This window comes from Coenobita brevimanus, chromosome 24 (assembly GCF_032717465.1).
Source record: "Coenobita brevimanus isolate Jiangsu-jjx chromosome 24, ASM3271746v2, whole genome shotgun sequence".
NCBI lineage: Eukaryota > Metazoa > Arthropoda > Malacostraca > Decapoda > Coenobitidae > Coenobita > Coenobita brevimanus.
This window is the reverse complement of record NC_136977.1, coordinates 7,013,861-7,035,533: the sequence shown is the minus strand read 5'-3', so window position 1 is coordinate 7,035,533 and position 21,673 is coordinate 7,013,861. Positions and strand designations below refer to the sequence as shown.

General features: G+C 43.8%; 1 protein-coding gene and 1 non-coding gene across 5 annotated transcripts in view; one reads left to right on the top strand and one right to left on the bottom strand.

The window, feature by feature from the left end:
• Nucleotides 1–5,740: 5,740 nt before the first annotated feature.
• Nucleotides 5,741–21,673, bottom strand: part of LOC145393482 (exonuclease V-like) — a 53,494-nt gene continuing 37,561 nt past the window's right edge. For 3 of the 4 annotated variants that reach the window (XM_080267595.1, XM_080267594.1, XM_080267596.1), the window contains 3 exons: nucleotides 17,231–17,402; nucleotides 16,507–16,634; nucleotides 5,741–6,240 (listed from right to left, as the gene is read on the bottom strand). In XM_080267595.1, coding sequence (XP_080123721.1) covers nucleotides 6,040–6,240; nucleotides 16,507–16,634; nucleotides 17,231–17,402 — 501 coding nt within the window. In that variant the 3' untranslated portion in view covers nucleotides 5,741–6,039. The remainder of the gene's footprint in view (nucleotides 6,241–16,506; nucleotides 16,635–17,230; nucleotides 17,403–21,673) is intronic. The other variant, XM_080267597.1, reaches the window with a different exon arrangement.
• LOC145393633 (5S ribosomal RNA) lies at nucleotides 12,112–12,230 on the top strand. Its single transcript, XR_013896230.1, has one exon. It is a non-coding gene; the product is annotated as a 5S ribosomal RNA (ribosomal RNA).

Here is a 21,673-nt window from a genome sequence, read left to right as displayed (position 1 = left end):
GGACAAGGCCTCTAGCTCCTCTGGAATATAGATTACGCTTCCCAGGTAGTCGTGGCCCCGCCCTCACACCTCGCTTGCTCAACACTTGAGATCCACAAAAGAAAACACTCTTTTTATCATCTGGAGTGGGGAGAAGAGGAGTGACGCACAGTGAAATGTGGAAGCTGGAATACAAGAATGAAAGGGGGATATGTACTCGTAAAGCGTCTAATGAAGAGGAAGGGAGCATGGAAATACAAGAAAGAACTATCAAACTGGGAGGACTGATATGGAAGCGGCATCTAGCGAAAAGAATAAAAAACATGGAAGAGAGAAATATACGGGTGGAGACTGGTTTGATAATAGGGGTGTCTAGTGAAGGGTGGAAGGGGGAATAACGGAATGGAAGAAAGTGCATGATTGGGAGATTTACGAGCAGCGTCTAAAGCTGGGTTACTAATACGAGAGCAGGGTCTAGTGATATATATATATATATATATATATATATATATATATATATATATATATATATATATATATATATATATATATATAGTGTGTGTGTGAGCCTCTGTGGTACAGTGGTAGAGTGTGCGTTTCGCACGCTGGTGGACGCGGGTTCGCCTCCCGCCAGTGGTAAAAACCTTGGGAAGCGTTCATCGAGCCACTGTCTGCTTTGGCGGACACAAGTGTTGCTGTGGTTGAACCAATGTCACATACTAGTATGCTAGCACCCAGTCGGCTTGCGGCGGGCCGATTGCACTTGGTTCACAGACTACACACACATCCAAAACCACTCCAACAGTACAATTACACTCACAAGCACTTCTCACCCTACATACAGTCTCTACCAGACAGCCTAAGCCACAGGGTAGAGATACATTGGCTGTATCGTCCCCGTTTCGGTGGGGATAGGCCGGTCCTGCAATGGACCTCAACGGCTGATGATGATGATATATATATTCTATAGGGAGGTATGGAAAAACACAGGTGAAAGGATAGAGATTATTCCCTAACGTTTCAACCAAAGGCTTCTATCAAAGAGAATGCTACATTTGGACTGATGTGAAAGGAATAACATGAAGAATAGTGTGGTCTATACAATTCCTTGTAGAAACTGTTCATTCGTATATTATGGTGAATCCTCCCGGGGCCTTTGTAAGTGGTTACATGAACATAAGAACGATGTAAGGTGTCACAGAACATCAGATTCTTTAGTTGTTCACATAGATTAGTATAATCACTTGCCAAATTGGGAGGAGGCACAAATAATACAAGAGAGCAATGGAAGCAGCTCACATTTGTGCAAACAAGGGTAGCACAACTAACCATCGTGACGGCTTTCTGTATTGGGCGAGGCCGAGAGCGTAAATAGCAATCAGGAGAGGCGGCGACGTCAGATCATGGGGGGAGTGGACAGCCAGCAAGAAGGACTTATCCCACGGGTACTTAAGCAGCTCACATCAGTCCGAATGTTGCACTCTCTCTGATAAAGGCCTCTGGTCGAAACGTCAGAGAATAAATTCCAGCCTCTCACCTGTGTTTTTCCTAACCTCCCTATAGAATCCACTTATCAGTATGGAACATTCACTTACAGAGAGAGAGAGAGAGAGAGAGAGAACTGAACATACAGAGGGTGATGTGCTATGAACGTTTCTAAACTTTACATCCCTCTCTCCCCCTACAAATACACCCCTACACACTTTCCCCACATCGTCGGTGTCGGGGGCCTAAGCCAAAATATTACAGTCAACCCAACCCCTTCTTGCTCCATCCAACCCCTTCCAGCCCCATCCAACCCATTCCAGCCCCACCCAATCCCTTCCAGCCCCACCCAATCCCTTCCATCCCTACCCAATTCCTTCCAGCCCCATACAATCCCTTCCAGTCCCAGCCAACCCATTCCTGCCCAACCCAACCCATTCCAACTCAACCCAACACACTCCAGCTTAACCCAACTAATTCCAGTCTAATCCACTCCGACCCATTCCAGCACAACCCAACCCATTACAGAACATCCCAGTTCAATGCACTTCAGCCAAAACTAACACATTTTATCCAGACTTCAGCCAATACTAACAATTTTTATCCAAACCAGCCAAAACTAACACGTTGTATCCAAACTTCAGCCAAAACTAACACAGTTTATCCAAACTTCAGCAAAAACTAACACATTTTATCCAAAATGACCAAATACCTTTGAAATCTGTACAGTCTGCCCTGACATTCAACAGTTGTCAACATTTGCATACTTACATAAGAGGTAAACAGTGTAAGGTGGATTTCATCGCCATATTATAGGTGCCTCTAAAACCACCTTACACTCTCTCTCTCTCTCTCTCCTCGAATTATCGTGAAAATAGTCTTAACTTTCTGTGTTGGCTCGCTCATTAATTTAATATACTGTAATGCAACTGTAAAGTACGAAAAATAAATTACAACTTTTATCAGCCAATACTACTACGACTTAATAATAATAATAATAATAATAATAATAATAATAGCAACAGTAAGCCGCATCCACAAGAAAACACGTACAGTGCCTGCTAGGGGTTTCCCTCTTAAAAAAAAAAAAAAAAAAAAAAAAAAAAAAAAATCCCCGTCGAAAAAAATGATACAGTATTTCTATTTATCTATCTATAGCCAGGCGCCATAGTCCCGTGAGGGGTGGCCGTTTGATTTTTAATTGTTTTACGGGGAGGGGAACTTATTCCGCCAACCCACTTGTTGACACGTAGGCCACACGTGTGGGTTAGTTATATGGTTACCATCCACCGCTGCAAATGTTTCCCGGCTTACAGGAAACCATTTGGTTTGCCACTCACTGAAAACACCTGAAAAGGAAGGACGATTAATAAAAAGCAACAGGAGAGATGGGAGAAATAGGAAGAGAGAAGAGCAGACAGAAAAATTATGATAGAGGTGAAGGAAGAAGTAGACAGCACAATCAAGTGAGTGGATGATGGTCGCCACCGCCTACCACAACTTTGTTATATTATTGTGTTTTTCTCCTCATATTCGCCCCCTAAAAATCGATAGTCTAGTCAACCAAGAAAGAAAGCCCATGTTTATAATTTCGTTCAGGTGCTTAAGTACACCTTGTACTACTCTCCGCGAGCGAGTGGCATTTACTTCTCACCCAGGTCAAAACAAACCATCACGTCAAATCCATCTAACTTTTATGAAGCCTCCGCCACACGGCCCTCGGCTGGCGTGCGTCCGGTTGCGGTTAAGTAGGTGTCTGGTAGGATTTGCAAGTGAGATTGAGGAGCGGCGGCGGCGAGGATGAGTGAGGTGGTGGAATAAGCAAACAGCACGGCCGTATTTACGCCCGGGCACCCTGGGATTGTATTTAACAACAATCTTAACCAGTTTTCAGGATAAACAAGTTTCCATGCAGGATTACTGTTATCAGAAATTGCTTGTCTTGCGTACTTTTAAAAATCAGTATTCAATTTACTGTAGTTTGGATATGAAGTGTATGATATCTGTATGAGTACTAAATTATAAACGATCCTATCCAAAACTTAATCTCAAGAAACGTAATAATCACGGCTTCAGGACTCGGTAGCGCGAGAAGGTGGGCAAATCCAACATTTTGGTTCGCAGGTCAGCCAAATCATTGAGACGTAGGAAACTCTGTTGTTTATGTGAGATCACTTATAATCTGGATTACATTGGTGAGCATCGAAGTGAAAAAGTTACTACATGACAGTATTGTGATACCAACTCTAACGTATAGAAGTGAAGCTTGAACGTTGTTGGAAGGACACAAGTCTAGAGTGAAAGCAGTGGAAATGAGTTATTTAAGAGGTGCCTGCTGGAGTCACATGGAAAGACAGGCTGACAAATGAGGATATAAAGGAGCGTTGTGGTGTGGATGTGGATGTGATAGGAAGTGTTAGGAGGAACACACTGAGGTGGTTAGGCCATGTGGAGAGGATGGAGGGTGAGAGACTGACGAGGAGAGTGTATGTGAGTGAGGTGGGGGGGGGAAAGGGATGGGGAGGCCGAGGATGAGATGGAGGGATGGGGTGGAGGTATATGAGAGAGGGGGGTGTGAGTTGGGAGCAGGACAGTGAAATGGTGGGGGACAGGGCGACGTAGAAGCGATTTGTTTGTGACCACCCCAAACGGGACTGAGGCGTCTGGCAATAGATAGATAGATAATCTCCGTTCCCTTTTGTCATGCAATGACAGGAGAGGTAAAGATTAGCATGGGACTATTTTTATTTGTCTTGGAAATATTAACAAAGTCTCTCACACACGAGTGAAGTATAGAGTCCCGTTAGCTACCTCCCTGTCGCACTCTCTCTTTCTCTGCCACACTCTGTTCCCTGTTGCTAGCCTCCTTCTCCCTACTACCTGCCGGTTCTATGGCCAGTCCCTTTCTGAGCTCAGAATCCTACATTCTCGTTTAGAGGGGCCGTGTCACGTGTACTATACTATTGTGGAAGCTTCTAGAATAGTGTGTGTGTGTGTGTGTGTGTGTGTGTGTGTGTGTGTGTGTGTGTGTGTGTGTGTGTGTGTGTGTGTGTGTGTGTGTGTGTACTGCTCCCGGTGCACGATCAACATTCCTTCACTTAAAGAGTTGCAAGCTAATTTCCCGTCCCCACACCTTGTCTGGTGCTCTCCCTATTTATCTATCAATCTATCCATCATGCTTTCTGTTATGATTTGTATTTATAATATCGAGTCCTGACAAATCACCTGTCAGATAATTAACCTAAATGGATGAATTTATACAACAGGCATGATAAGCATTCTACTCCATTACTAAGGTGACAAAATGGTACAACCTCACAAGCATCTGTGGAACAACTTGGTGATAGTATACCTTGTGAAATGGAGGTAAGAATTCTGAAAAATTTAATGATGGGGTGGACAGAACTACTGAATAGCCCATTTCACTAGGCACTCTACTACTATTCTAACTTGTTTTCTTATTTTGCTTTTGGATCCTAACTACCCCTCTGATACTGAATTCTGATGATAAGAAAACAATGATGACAAGCAGCACTTGTACATTACACTGATTTTTCCCACAAATGGCTTACGGTTACTTTAAGATGCTCCTCACTACTCTGAGGCAAGGATGAGATTATGTAAGTGACATTCTGCATCTTTCTAATCAGGTGTGAACTCGGGAAAAATGTACCAAGATAATAAATGATGATGTTTTTTCTCTGCACATAGCTTCTTAATCTCTTCATTACTATAGGTCTTCTATGAGCTGCATAAAAATGACCAGTGGTGGACAATGAATCTTGCTGGAAAGGATAATCAAATGTATGCTGTGTTAAATATTCTAAAACATTTTCCAGTTCCATCCATCCATCATCCAATCCAACATCACCCCATATGGGAGAATGGGGCCCTGGGATAAGCTACTAAGTCCAGACATTTAAGGCTAAAGTGACCAGCTACTCACCTTTTAGTGGCTTTGCGTAAGCAACATACCCAAACCATGCCTGGGAATTGGACTCTTGTGAGTCACATCTGGTTGGAATGCCTAGACCACCAGGCAACTCAAATTTCATGAAGGCAATGGGGCTAGTGGACTACATCAGTACACAGCACAATGGGGTGCCAGCAAGATGCCTCTTCAAGGTGGGACCACCTCCCAGAAGGATCTCCTGGGAACCAAACCATCCCAACTATCCCATCCTGGTGGAGTGTGGTGCCAGAGTGCTGCTGCTGTCATAGGGCACCTCACCCAATGGGAGTGCAGCAGCCAGGATGCTGATCCGATGAGGGTGACAGGTTTCCCCTGTTGCTCCGGTTTTATGCCTCAGTGACATCACAGGCAACCAAACAACAACAGAATGACGGCCCACATTTGATCTCTCTGTATGCATTAGAGAACTGTTCCATAAGGAGTAAAGTATCCAAATGCAACAGGGAAGAAAAGCCATCCAAACAGACACTCTTGGATTATACTTGTATTTAGTTACTAATATACAGTAGGTACGGCATCAGTGGTCTTTAAATAGTACCACTACCATGTTAGAAGGCATAACATGTCTTACTGAATCATATAATACATATAAAAATCATAGTCTAACATTTTTTGTACTTAAGTTTCTGAGCCTGTTGCAGCTCTTCTGTTTTTTGGGTAAGCCACTTACATCCAGCCTGAAATTCACATGAGTGGCATTTCCATGCCTCTTCTATGTCAACACCTTGGCACTCCCGTTTGCCCTGCCAATATTCCAGACACCTTGTCATTTTCCTCTCAAACCATATGCCATCATACTTCACCTGTAAAGAAGGCAAAATGGAAAAAAATTAAAAAAGAAATAAAAATGGCAACAATAAAAGCCAATCCCACTACAATGAATTTTAGGCACTGGAGGCCAGGCTACTACAGTCTGGTATACGTAAGGGTGGGTAACCAGCCTACTCCCTTCGTGATATTGCATGACTGAAAAGGCTTCAGCAACCTTTGAGGATCAGACCTACAGATGGCTTTCTTTACAACTGGGGTGATTTAACCACTACACCACCAGGTATCCTGATGACCTTATTTGGGCCTGATATAGTTCAATATAAAAAACAAAACACAGTGGCTATTATTAACTACTTCCCATCCCCCAAACGTTTGAAGGTGAGAAATGGCATGCAGTGTATAGTTTTATTTACACTGAAATTCATGACTAACCATCCATCCATCCATCATCCAATCCTATGAGAAGCGGAGGAGCCCGTGGTTGGGCAAGTTGGTCCTGACATTTAAGATGAGAATGACCGGCCTCACTCACCCCTGAGTGGCAAAACGTGAGCAATAAACCCCAACTACCCCCTGGATATAAACCTACACAGGCTCAGTCTGATTGGAGTCCCTTAATTACCCACTAAACCACCAGGTGCCATAATTTGGTTTTATGGCATAGTGAATGGTTTCCTGGTGTACAGGAAACCATTTGGCTTTTCACTCAGTGGTCACCCACAGGCAGATGGAACGGGAAAGAATGAAGGAAAGAAAGACAGAAGAAGAAGTGTAAAGTCACCCGTAAGCAGAAGGAAGTTGAAAGAACGAAGGAAAGAAAGACAGAGGAAGAAGGATGGACGTGAGGAAAAGACAGACACCCAAAGCAGCACTACATCGAGTGAGTGGATGGTGAGTGCCCCCACCTACCACCAAGACAGTAAAACTACTGTACCGGTACTTCATATAAGTAATTGCAATATCTGAGCATCATCATCATCACCATCATCCGGACCTCCTTTTCCGTCCTAGGGCAGGGTGAGGAGTAGCAACGTCCAGACAGCCCAAGTTTGCCCAATCCAATGGGCCACGCTTCCATTCACTCACCATTCAAGACCCCGGGAATCCTTGCTCTATCTATCTATCTATTGCAAGATGCCTTAATCCTTTGTACGGGGTGGCCACAAACAAATCGCCTCCACGTCACCCTCTCCCCTGCCATTTCACAGCCCTGCTCTCAATTCACCCCCCCCCCCCTCTCTCATATACCACTCCACTCCATCCCTCCATCTCATCCTTGGCCTTCCCCTCCCTCTCTCCCCCTCCACCTCACTCACATACACTCTCATCATCAGTCTCTCACTCTCCATCCTCTCCACATGGCCATACCACCTCAATGTGTTTCTCCTAGTGCTTCCTATCACAGCCACATCCACACTACAACACTCCTTCACCTCCTCATTTGTCAGTCTGTCTCTCCATGTGACTCCACAGGCTCCTCTCAAATAACTCTATCTGATACACCAAAAACATTTACCACGTACTGCAGCTTCACATAAATGTATCTGATTAGAGTCAATCCAGACGATGTCACATTAATGCCAAATTCCTGATCATGCACTTCTCCTCACAATATTCATCCAGCCAGCTCGATCTCATGTCAGTCCCCTAGCCTCACCAACTTCCAAACCTCTCTTCCTTACACACTCATCCACCATATCCCCCCACCTTCTCCTTGGCCTACCTCGCCTCCTCCCTCCTTCAAATTCGCTCAGATATATCTCTATTGTTATCCATTCTCTCCACATGACCATACCATCTCAGTATGCTCTCTCTGATTTGTGGTGTCCACAGACTTCCCCATTCCACATCTTTCACGAATCACATTATTTCATATCCTATCCACTCTCTGTACTCTACATACACTCCTCAGCAGCCCCATCTCCATGGCTCTCACTCTTGACTTTTCATTTTCATGCCACACCATAAAACTTTCCTCTCTTTTCTATCATTGTACCCAGGTATTTAAACTCTCTCATCAATTCTAGTCTCTCTCCATTCACTGTAACATCACACTGGGAGCAAGCTTCTCTCTCAATAACCATCATTTTACTCTTTTCTACATTTACTCTAAAGGCACAACACTCACAGACATCAGCAAAACTCTGCACTAGTCTAATAAGTTCTTGTCCGGCTGTACTAAACCATCAGGTGCAAAAACTTTAGTTACATGGTTACCATTTACTACACTGGTTGTAACCAAAAAACCAAATTTTGGCATCTGATGGTTTAGTGGGTAATTATGGCACTCCAATCAGATTGAGCCATTGAAGGTTTATGTACGAGGGGTGGTTGGGGTTCATCGTTCACGTAATATCACTCAGGGATGAGTGAGGCTGGTCACTCCCATCTTAAATGCCAGGACCAACTTGCCTAGCACTGGGCTCCTTTGCCGCTCATGGGGCAATGTAGGATTGGAAGATGAATGAATGAATGACTACATCATCAGCATACAACAAATCTGAGATATTCCATTCCATCGCCATTCATTATGAACGCCATCTCCCTCTCCATTACTCGTTCTTTTACTTCTCTCATCACCCTGTCCATATATATACTGAACAACCATGGGGACATCACACAAACTTGTCACACACCCACACCTATCGTGAACCATTCACTTAGATGCCCATTTACCCATACACACATATTTGATTACAGTGGGTACCCACAGTACGCAAGTTCAGAGTACGCGATCCTCATTGTACGCGAGGACATATTTCTTTCTAATTTTAGTGTATTTTTTAATAGTACGTGAATTAACCTCATTGTAAGCGAGATGGGCAGCGAAGAGTGGCCCAAATCCGGGGTTATCCCGAGTATGCGACATTGCCACCCCAAGAAGCGAAAAACGGTTGCCCACGCTCTGCCCACCTTGTGACGCCGATGATGCGCATTCGTCACATGATGCCCAAATGCGCCGCTTGAAGGGTGGAGAGAGAGGCTCAGCAGGGGAAACACAGGTGAACAGAGGGTACACTCACTTTTCCAGCAACATTCTCATCTACTCTGAGGATATTGTTTTGTGAGCCATGATGTCTGCCCTGTCCTCAAGAAGGAGGAAGTGCATCACCCATGCCATGAAGATGAAAGTCATTTGGAAGAGAGTGGGAAGGGTAACACCGCTATTGGGAATGAACTCGGCTTGGCAGAATCGACGGTGAGAACAATATGGGCGAACGGGGAGGCCATAAAGAAGACTGTCAAGATGTATGGAACGGCAGCACTGGACAAGGGAAGCAGGCTAACCAACCAGGCAATAATTCTCATGGAGCAGTACCTGGCAACATACATCCTGAGGAAGGAGAAGGAAGGAGTTCCACTGAACGGGCGTTACATCAGGAACCAGGTCAAGATTTTCTACAAAGCTGCATCTGTGAAGCTTGGTGTCAAGAAACCCTTCAAAGCCTCCATGGGATGGTTATGCCAGTTCCTGTAAAGGAGAGAGCTACGTCATATTCGCCTCACCAGCGAGCATGCATCTGCGGATGAAATGGCAGCTAGGGATTATCCTGCCATCCTGAAGGGGATAATCAACGAGGGTGGTTACAGCAGGCACCAAATTTACAACACAGATGAAGCAACCCTATACCACAAGGCTATGCTGAAGTCTACTTATATCAGTAAGCAGCAGCGCCAGGCCCGGGGGAGAAAAATGGACAAGAGCAGGATAATGGTAATGATTGCCGTGAACTTATCAGGCTCACACAAGATGTGGCCTGTTGTGGTTCATACTGCAGCACACCCCAGATGTTACAAGAATCTTCGCTGCATGGATGATAGTGGGGTGTACTGGTACAGCAACTCCAATGGCTGGATGACGAGCAGCATCATTTCCAAGTGGCTGTTGCGGCACTTCATCCCTGATGCCAAGGCTAAATCCCAGGAACTTGGCATCGCCTTCAAGGTGCTCCTCGTCCTCAACAATGCCCCAAGTCATCCAACCTGGATAGCAGACCTCAGCGAGGAATGCAAGATTGTTTTTTTGCCACCCAGAACAACCTCTCTCATCCAACCGCTAGACCAGGAGTTAATTGCAATGGTAAGGCAGCTATACCACCAACGCCTCTACGATCATCTCCACAGCAAAGACCGACAACTATGTGGAACTGCAGGCAATTCTTGACTTGGACACAGCTGGAAGTGATGTCATGGACCCCGAGGATGGTTTGGACTCATCACCCACTTCACCTGCTCCACGCACAGCACCCGCACCACCAGCTTCGACTCCTGATAAGACTGTTATGGCTTTTTGGCGGTCATTCACCCTCAAGGATGCCATCACATTCCTGTTGTCCTCTTGGGGAGATATAACCGCTGCAACAATCAACCATGCTTGGCGCCTCCTTGTGTGAAATCGCACTGGGAAGCAGCTTTCAGTCCCTGGCTGCAGCCGCTGCAGCCACTCCCACAACTGCACAAGCTGTGCCAGGGTTTCAGGCCATCACGCTGGAGGAGATCAGGGGCTTACATTTGGCAACAGTGGAGCAGGAACCCCAGGAAGTCGTGCAGCGAGTGGACGAGGCCGATGCAGAGCAGATCACAGCAGAAAAGCCAGCAACACCAGTGACGGAGAGTGAAGATTTGTCCATGATGGAGATCAGCCAGGTACTGTGTGCCCTTGATAAATTCAAGGAAGAATTCAAGAACATCAAACGCTCTCAGTTGCGAGTGGTGGAGGTGATGACTTCACTAGACAGAACCTTCCGTTACTACACAGTCAAGCACAACCAGGAAGTAAACAGACGGAAGCAAACCCTCATCACCCGTTACCTTCAGCTTGAAGAAAGTGAGGAATCACTCCCTTCAACATCAGAAGAGCCACATCCTGAGGAGGATCAAGAGGATGATGCAGTCTGAGGTGTCAGAGATAGCCTTTGAAGGGTTTATGAACGAGGTGAAAGCATTAGGTAGTGAAAGTGTCTAAAGTACTGGTGATGAGAGTTGGGAGGAAGGTGGTGTGTCGGGTGGTGTGGTGGGTGATGCAGGAGATGCTCGCTAGGTGCATCACCTTTCTTTGGATCTCCTTCTTACCTCCATCAAGCCTGTTGTCCTCTTGGGTTAAGGTGAGCAGCCATATTCTTGTTGGTATAGATAAGCCATATCCTTGTTGATTTAGTAAAGCCATAATCTTGTTAGTTTATCTTAGGTAATATGTCTTAGATAGTTTCCCTGTACAGTACAATACTTAGGTCTGAAAGGAGTCTCATGGGTTCTCCATGAAGGGGGGTGCCACCCATATGTAATTTTTCCCATAAGTTTATTTATTCTGAGTATGCGAATTCCTAGTACGCGCCGTCCTCTGCCGCCCATATACTCACATACTGTGGGTACCTACTGTACTCCAAAAATTTATTTTTCTCAATGCCATACATCTCACTAATCTCCCTACCTCTTACTCTGCTGAACTTACACAACCACATGTACTCTAAACATTCTCATAGCCACTTCTTTTACTCCATATGGTTGCTGGGGAGAGATCCTTTCATATGGTGGCATTGAAACAACTAGTCAGCTCACCGGTCTGGTTATACAAATACCCCTCAAAGAATTCTCTTTCCACCAAAAGGCAGATGGCAGATTGTAGAAGGAAGATATTTTAATTCAGCTGTCTCCCAGGCTTATTTCAGATGAGCCTGGGCCCATAACAACAACTACTGAAGAAAGTGGAGCCACTACTACAACATAATTCTATCCATTCATATGCAGATGACTCGACACTTCACAGTTCACTTACACTTAAACACCCATTCACAAAGTTCAATCTCTCTAACTCAGAGCTCAGTACAGCAGTCTCCATAAATCAAGACTTATCTAAGATCACTGACTATGGACAAAATAACATTGTCTCATTTAATGCTTGTGCCAACGGCCATACCATGTTGAGTACAGCGCTTCCCGTCCGATCAGCGAAGTTAAGCGACGTTGGGTCTGGTTAGTACTTGGATGGGTGACCGCCTGGGAACACCAGATGCTGTTGGCATCCCTATGTGTCAAGTGGGGTTGGTGGAGGATTAGTGCCCCTCCCTGTAAAACAATTAACTCTGGGCCCTTGGCCACCCCGTTTGGGATACGTGGCGTCTGGCAATGAATGAATGAAAAAACCAAATATATACAATTTTCTAACAGACAGATATTGCCTGATTCCAATATTACCTTCGGTGCTACTAACATTCCAATCTCTAAAAATACTGAAATTCTCTGTGTTTCACTTAACAATACCCTCAGCTGGACTTCTCATGTTAGATCACTTGCTAAAACTGCTTCAGAGAAACTTGGATTGTAGAAGAGAGTCTGTAACTTCTTCACTGAGGAGCAGCTAGATGTAATTTTTTAGTCACGTGTGCTTCGGCTGAAATGTTGCTCACCCTTGTGGAATGGATGTGGAGAGGTAACACTTAAAAGCAACTAGACAAAATTCAGAACAAGGCTGTTAGAATTATTAATAATCCTACGCAAATGAACTACCTCCCCTACAGGTAAGAAGGCATGTTGCCTCCCTTGCATCATTTTAATGATACTTTTATGGCAAATGCTCAGCTGAAGTTGCATCCATTGTGCCACCTCTCCATGCTTTCTCAAGTGCTACACAGGCATTTGGTTGCACTCATGACTGGACTGTCACATTGCCGTAGTGCTGAACTTCCACCTATCAGAATTCTTTTATTCTCCCAACTGCATCTCTTGGGAACTTGCTTCCCCAGAGTGGTTTCCCCCCATACTTCAACCTACGACTGTTCAAGTCCAACTGTTATAGAATTTTTATGAATGGAGGACACCTGTAATCTGGTGTGTAAATAGTTTTTTTATTCATTTGTTTTTCCTTCCTATCTAACCATCTATCTACTGCCAGACGCCATGCTCCCGTAAAGGGTGGCCATTTGACTTTTAGTTATTTGTTTTACAGGGAGGGGCACTAACCCTCCACCAACCCACTTGCTGACACTTCCTCTGTTCTGTTATTCAAAAAAATAATAATAATAACAATTTTGTACCATATTAATATCTCACACATATGTTAACATGGATAAAAGCACATCCTCATGCATCATCAGCATTCAATCTTGTTTTGTGTCAAGCCCCTCAGAGCAACAATCACTCTTCTTCCTTTTCAGAGTGATGACATCTTTTCACTATATTCTTACAAACTCTAGGTGATTTTCTTCAACTGAAGAAAAAACTCTTGTGCTGAAGAAGTTAAAAACAATTTCCATTAGGCTACCTCCCTACAGAAGGTATTTCCTTAGCTGAAGAAAACTAATTGGCAGCAGTAAGAATACAGTACAGTGCAGTAGTAAAGACATCATCGCAATTTTGAACGAGTTAAGTCAATGTACTCTATCCATCATGCAGTCCACTACTGCCCCAGCAGGAGAGTTGAGGCCTGGGGCTAGGCTACTCAGTCTAGACATTTAAGGTGTGAGATCCAACTGCTTTTTCCTGAGCAGCACAACATGAGCAATATACCCCAACCACACCTCAGACGTAGATCCTCATATGCCACATCCAAAGGAAGCACCATAAATCATTAAACCAGTACATACCATGAGGGCTCACCCCTGATCTCCCTGTATGCACTCAGATGCAACATGTGTATATACAGTGTATGTATGTGACATACCTATCATTTTAGTAGCTACTTTAAATGATATACAGGATTGTATGTTTCATGCATCTTCTCTCATGAACTGCTGAGAGCCAAGTAGCCACATTAAACAGGGCAAATGGAAGTTAGTTTGTGATGCAGCAACAGGCAATGCCATGCTCTGTCTGGAGCTGATGAGAGTATACTGATGAGAGGGAGGCAGTTTGTCACTGTACTCACATGGAGAAAGTTACAGACCTGAGGACCCAGAAGGAAACTCCTACCATGACTCTGTCAGGAGTGCTCCTATAAAATGGCAGCAAAGTTCAGTATGAGACTAGAAAGGAAGCTCAATTTCCTTCCCCACATAAATGAATCTCCAAAAGCTATCTCGAAAAAGAGGAGGGCCATGGGACCCATACAGGGAATGGCTGGAAGATCTTGATGGGTGCACCATACATGCACCTGGCTTAGAACAAATGCTTTCTAGGGGACACTAAGAAAGTAAGCAAATGCTCAAATGGGTGACTTAGAAGGGCCAAGGTGAGCAGATGGGCCACCTACACCAGGGTGGAGAAGCAACAGGGATCTTGTATACTACTGTCAACCTCACTAAAACAGTAAAATATAAGGAAGAAGAGGTTAATAAATTTGAAACATTCTATCATACGCTAGTTCCCTGCTTCTTCCCAGGTACTCCTCCATAGGGCATGACCATGACTGAAGTCTCTGGGTTGTTCTGTCATTACACACTTCTTATGCTTCCACGAACATTTTTCTTTCATTCCCAATTCTCTTGCTGTCAAAATAGTCAACTTTATTCTCTAGTGTAAATGAAAGTTTTCTTCTTGCAACACTGCCAATCAGTTTACTCTAAAACATTCTCCCAATCAATCTGTTTTCCATTATTCTGTCCATATATCCATACCACCTCAATGTTTTTCTTCATGCACTTCACAACACAACAACGTATGCTGCATGCTCTCCTTTTTCTGAAGCTGATAATGCACAACTCAGGAAAGGAGGAAAGAACACACAAGGTGTGTCCATGGCAAGCCATAAAAAGGTGGCTTGAACTGGCTATCCAATCTAAATCAGACAAACCTTGGTCAAAACCCTACTGCTTGACAATCAAATCATACTGTATCATTGTACTGTTTACAGAGACTCCAACATGCTTGCATGTAGTCTTGGTCACCTAATGGAAGCTCTCCATGCTGCTCGATCTCTGGCAGCCTTTCTGTTCAGTCCCTTATGCCTTAAGTCACACTCTGTGACCTTGTTCCAGGTCTTTTTTGGTCTGCCTCTCACAACCCTACCATCAACGTTCACGCCTTTCACCTTCTGCTCCCAACTGTTATTCTCCATCTTCTTAACATGCCCAAGCTATCTCAATCTACCCCTCTTCATCACAACACCATTACATTCACGTCCCATTCTTCCCCTTGCACTATTAGACCCCCAGGTCTTGCATTCAAGGATGCACTACATATCTGTCTAATCATTGTCAATTTTGTATATTTGAGCCTATGCATATTTTCTTCTTTTTCTGCCCAGGTCTCACTACCATACAGAATACTCAAAACACATGTTGTATACAAGGATCCCTTACCACAGAGGGAGAGCCTTCTCAATGTTAGGAGTTCATTTCCCTGAACTTTCTTTAATCACTCCTTACCCTAGCCACAGAGCTACCAGCCCCACCTCCAGCACATAACATGTTCCCCATATAACAAGACTCCTTCACTCACTCAAGAAACTCTCCAGCAATATTAATCCTTCCACACCTGTCAATCTCTACATACTGTCCCCAGCATACTGCACACACGAAATCAGAATTATATCACGGACTACCTCTAACACCACTACATCTCGTATGCACTCACTTATCACAAACACTGCAAAAGATGGAGTTACTTTCTACACTCTTGTGGCAAACTGCATATGGCCACACTCCCTCTGCTTTGACAATACTGCCACCAGCCCTTGATGTTATCACTTTAGCTTTATCCACAGTTACTCTCAAACCCTTGTGCCTCATTCCATCTCTCCACTTCCTAAATCTTTTTCATTCTCTTCAAGCAATGCCAAGTCATCAGCATACGAGATCTCCCATGGAAGTCTATTCGGAAATCAAGTGAGAAAGCTTCATGCACCATGACAAATAACAAGGGGCTCTAGACTCACCCCTGATGCACCCCAACATTCATGGAATGCTCATCACTAAAATCTCCATTCACTCTTACCTGGATGTGAGCACTCTTATACATAGCCATAATCTACGAGAAAAATCTTTGGGTTGCTACAAGAATGGGTTTGTGGGAAAAATAGCTTGAAGATAATACAAAAAAACAAATATGACAGGTCAGTGCTATATGAACAATGGCATCTTAAACGATACACAACTACGAAACAGGGAAGGTATAAAATACAATTTTACAAGAACAGGGCACATATAGGAGCTCTCCTCTCAGCATGCAGCTGTGTTAGAATCCCTGACTCTAACTTCACTTGTGTTTAAGGACAGCATTAAGAGTTTCTCTTCACAGGATGTCACTACAACCTATTGGGAGAAGGGGAATTCAACTCCTTTCCAATATTCATGATACACAGGGAATACATGGGAGCAGAGCTTCCCTCAATGAGTAGCAGTTTAAAATCATAACATATTTACCTCCTCCAAGAGGAAAGTCTGGTGGTCCTCTTGCCAGACATAATCTATGAATAGCTGATTAATGAATGGCAAGCTCTCAGCTGTTTCCTTTATCATATCTAACATCAGAGATAATGTCCATGTACCATCTGAAAAATGCATCAGTCATGAAATACATTCAAAGTATGCTGACAATTCTATTAAAATAAAAAACAGTTTTATGCTGATTTCATAAAAAATCTTCATTTTCTTTCAGTCTGTTACCAAATTAGTTATAAACTAATTATTGACGTTGACAAGAAGCCTAGATGTGGTGGCGCTAGGTACCGTGCATGGCACGAAACAGATGTAGCATCCACTCAATAGCCTACAGTAATCTCCTTATATTTCTTTGCAACTCACCGTCGGGAAGGACCCTGGTCCAACCCTGATGAGGTGGCGTTTACCACAAGGGGGCATCAGTTCAAAAAACAATGTATGTACCAATATTGTATTGTACTGTACTTGTAGGATGGCCTCACAGAGGCAGATGCTTGCCTGAGGCTGACAGGTCTGCTCAGCCAGACAGACTGGGATTAAGTAACAATAACATCAGTTACTAAAATAGTGTAGGACAATATGTACTGCAAATACAAAAAACTGAGCATGGTCAAAAGTGACAATTCTATTAACTAGATTCCAGTTGATCTGAATGACCTCAGGAACAATTTTACTTGGAACAACAGCTGGACTATAACTTACTAACCAGACTCAACACTGATGTGGTCAAACTGGGAGGTAAGCTGCACAGCAGAGATATGAGTATTTATACTGTCCCCCAGAGTTCGATTCAGGTCAAGATTTAAAGTGGCAGTGAGACTATGACGTGGCACCAGTCCACGCACTAGGTCATCGAACAACCGTTTGTACACCATTACCTGTTGATGGTATGAACAACATATTAAACTACAGTATAAAATCTTCGTAATTCAGCACAACAGGGAATTTCTAGGCATTACATCTGTGTATCTATCTCTTGTTTCTGTCACTACCAAAGCATGCTTCAGTGCTATTATAACAAAAGCAAATGTCTGCATATGCCAATTAACTGGTGAACTGTGGAACCAGCAAGAAATTAATATTCTATCTATCTCTATCTATCTATTGCCAGACGCCATAATCCCGTAAAGGGTGGCCATTTGATATTAAAAGAATATTTTTCCTTATACATATTGCAACAATTCTCAGCTCTCTTTGGAGGAAAGCTGTGAATGCCAAAAAATACATGCCCTTTTATGTTGGTAAATCCTAATTGGACAAGTGTTAACATAATATATCCATTACAAAAAGCTTATTTTGCTCATTCCTCTGAGACAAAGCCAAAGTTTTGCATGATTCTTACCTCTGAAATTCACCAACCGAAGTCTGACTGTACTTGGTGACTCTCCTAAATCCACTGTCACACTCATCCTGCCACAGGCCTTCAATGCTCAAAGAGCTTCCATCACAGAAGGATACATGTGAAATGTTTCCAGCCATGTCCACCTCTCTCTCTCTCTCTCTCTCTCTCTCTCTCATGTGTGTGTGTGTGTGTGTGTGTGTGTGTGTGTGTGTGTGTGTGTGAGTGTGTTTTATAACCTTCTACCACTTCCCAGTCCTTGCTCAAGATGCCTGGGAAGGGCATGTCATGTTAGGAAAAGGTCAGAATCTTTACTTTACAAGAAGAAAATCTCCCTGTTAAAGAAACTGCCAGACTGTAAGTGAAACACTGCGGGCTGCAAACTCCATTAAGTGGCCTGCCAGCTGTTCAACTCTTGCCAATAAATCCATATTCTGGCCAACCACACACGACTTCTAAGGTCACAGTTACTCTTCTGAGGCAAGAAGTACAAGACTTATAGCATGCTTGCAGCAGAGTTATCCAGGGAAATGTATTACACCACATCATTCAACATCATCAAAAAGATACGAACTGGCCAGTTGACATGACACCAGAAAAAATGTGCAAGGTTCATCTTGAATTTGTCCACAAATATTGTCCTTGGACATCAAAACAGTGAGCACATCATGTGATGCAAAGAGTGCACATTCCTGTGTGCTAAAGTGAGTGGTGCTAGGGTACGGCATCCACAAAGTCAGCAGGTACAACCATCAGTACACCATGAAAACTATGAAACACCTAAACCATGTTAAGATCTGAGGCTCTTTTAGTGGCGTTATGAAGAGACGTAGCTTGCATTTCCCCCCGCAGTATTAACCCGCCCCATCCCGACATTTTCTGGGCAGTGGTACGCCCCAGTCCCGACATTTTTGGACCTTTTTTTTTTTTTTGGCTCAAACATCCGCTTTTGGTGAGAAACATCAAAAATTCATAGAGAAATCGCTCACCTGAGGTTTAAAATACTCGATCCAGGTAGGAGTACCTCCTTACCTTACAAGGTTTTCTATCAGGCTGGCTGCAAAGAAAACAAGTTCTATGGGAGGATAACTATTCTACACCACTCATAAACGGTATTTATTTATTTATTTGGTACGAATTTATATGTAGTAGGCGAGTATATTGGTTTTCAAACGGTAATACAGGCATTATAAGCATTGTTTCACTCACTAACTCATCACCATTCCTGACCTTTTTTTGCCACATTACCTGATCATCATTTCTGACTGTTTCTTCCTCTAATGTTTGTCCTCCACATTGTCATCGATTGGGGAATCACTCTGGCCCTGAATTTCGTACCGTGGCATGACACAGTTTTACTGGCCAGGTCACTGATAACAGATGAATTGCTGAGAAAAGGTCATGCAGGGGGGGGGGGAGGAGATCATGCTGGGTAAGGCATTGTCCCTGCCTGGCATCTTGTAGAGGAAGGTGTCCTGTGTATACGTGCCAAAAATCACTCGCGAAAATTGAAAATTGTGCAAATTAGAGACCTTGCAATGTCCTTGCAATGTTGCCATGTTAATTTACATCTCCGGGATATTAGTGCACATCATGTGAGGACGTGAATTCACGTCTCTGGGACAGGGCGGGTTAAAGCGAACAGCAACTGGTATCCAACAAGGTAAGAACAGTATTTGCATGCAGTTTATGACATTCATGGTTGTAACATCTTTCAGCAAGATGGTGAACTGTGCCATTGTAACATCTTTCTGCAAGACAGTGAACTGTGACACTGGTCTAAAATAGTCCGCAAATGTTTAAGAGAACTTTAAGTCAAATGGCCATCCCTTACGGGATTATGGCGTCTGGCAATAGATAGATACTGTAGATAGATAACAAAATTTACAATATGTAATGAACTCAGAACAGCCAAGACCTAATTCCAGTCAAATATACTTGGTTATACATGAAACAGAACCTTAATTCTCAGGATACCTTCTCTGTGCCCCACCTAACAAAAGGCATCAAGAATATGTGGATGCAAAATGAGTGTGAAAGGGAAAATTGTAGGGGAGTGAAAGATATGAATAATAGATTGTTGGTGGAGAAGAGAGAGAAATTGAGGAGATGGAAGGAGCACTTTGAGGATTTGTTGAATGTAGCGAGTGAGGGCAGTGCGAGTATAAGTGGTTGGGGAATGGCTGGGAGAAGAAGAGATGAGAGGAGGAAGAGATCAGTAGGGCAGAAGTAGTGGAAGCAATGAAGAAGATCAAGATGGGAAAGGTCCCAGGAATTGATGGAGTGTGTGGTGAAATGCTGAGGTATGGGGGTGAGATTGTTGTGGAGTGGATATGGAAGTTGAGAAGACTGGCTTGGGAAGAGGGAAGGGTTCCAGAGGACTGGAAATCAGGTATAATTGTTCCTTTACACAAAGGAAAAGAGGAGAGAGAAGTATGTGGTACCCATAGAGGTATTTGCCTTCTTAGTGTGACTGGTAAAATATATGGTAGAATACTCATTGATAGGGTTAGGCATATGACAGAGGAGCTAGTTGGAGAAGAACAAGGGGGATTTAGGAAGGAAAAAGGGTGTGTAGATCAGATATTTTGTTCTATGATGTTTAGTGGAGAGGTATCTAGAGAAGGGAAAGAAAGTGTATGCTGCCTTCATGGACTTCGAGAAAGCTTATGACAGAATAGATAGGCAAGGAATGTGGAAGGTATTAAGAATATATGGAGTGGAGGGGAAATTGTTGAGTGCTGTAAAGAGTATGTACGAAGGAGCTAGGGCTACAATGAAAGTGGATGGTGAGCTGAGTGAGTTCTTTGATCTCAATGTGGGACTGAAACAGGGTTGTGTGATGTCTCCATGGCTGTTTAATATATACATGGATGGGGTTGTAAAGGAGGTGCAAGGTAGGGCAGTGGATGTGGGGCTGGCTCTAATGAATGAGGGTGAGATTTGGAAGATTCCGGTGTTGCTGTTTGCTGTTGATACAATATTGTTGAGTGAAGCTGAATGGGAGTTGCAAGGTTTGGTGAATGAATTCGGGACAGTGTGTAGGAGGAGGAAGCTGAAAGTTAATGTAAACAAAAGTAAAGTTATGGTGTTTGAGAGGAATGAAGTCACAATGTACAGTGAGGTTGGATGGTGAGGATATGGAGAATGTGAGTGCATTCAAGTACTTGGGTAGTGTGATGAGTAAGGATGGAACTTTGGGGGATGAAGTGCGTGAAAGGATACAGCAGGGAAGGAAGATTGTTGGTTCACTGAAAGTAGTGATGAGAAATTGGGAGGTGAGTATGATAGTATTATGATCCCTACCCAGACGTATGGAAGCGAGGCGCGGACCTTGCAAGAGGGGAACAAGTGAGCACAGTGGAAATGAGTTACTTGAGAGGAGCATGTGGAGTGACATGGAGGGACAGGCTGACGAATGAAGAAGTAAAGGAATGTTGTGGGGTGGATGTGGATGTGGTTGAGAAGATTAGGAAAAATACACTGAGGTGGTTTGGACATGTGGAGAGAATGGAGAATGAACGACTGACTAAGAGGGTGTATGTAGGTGAGGAGGAGGGAGGGAGAGGGAGGGGTAGACCGAGGATGAGGTGGAGGGATGGAGTTGAGAGGTATATGAGGGAGGGGGGGGTGAGTTGGGGGGAGGGTAGTCAAATGGTGGGTGACAGAGCGACTTGGAGGCATTTTGTCTGCGGCCACTCTTTGCGGGATTAGGGCGTCGGGCTATAGATAGATAGATATATAGAAAATGAAAGTGCGGAATACTTTCAGAGTCTGTCTAATTCCATGCCAAATGGTTATGCATATTAA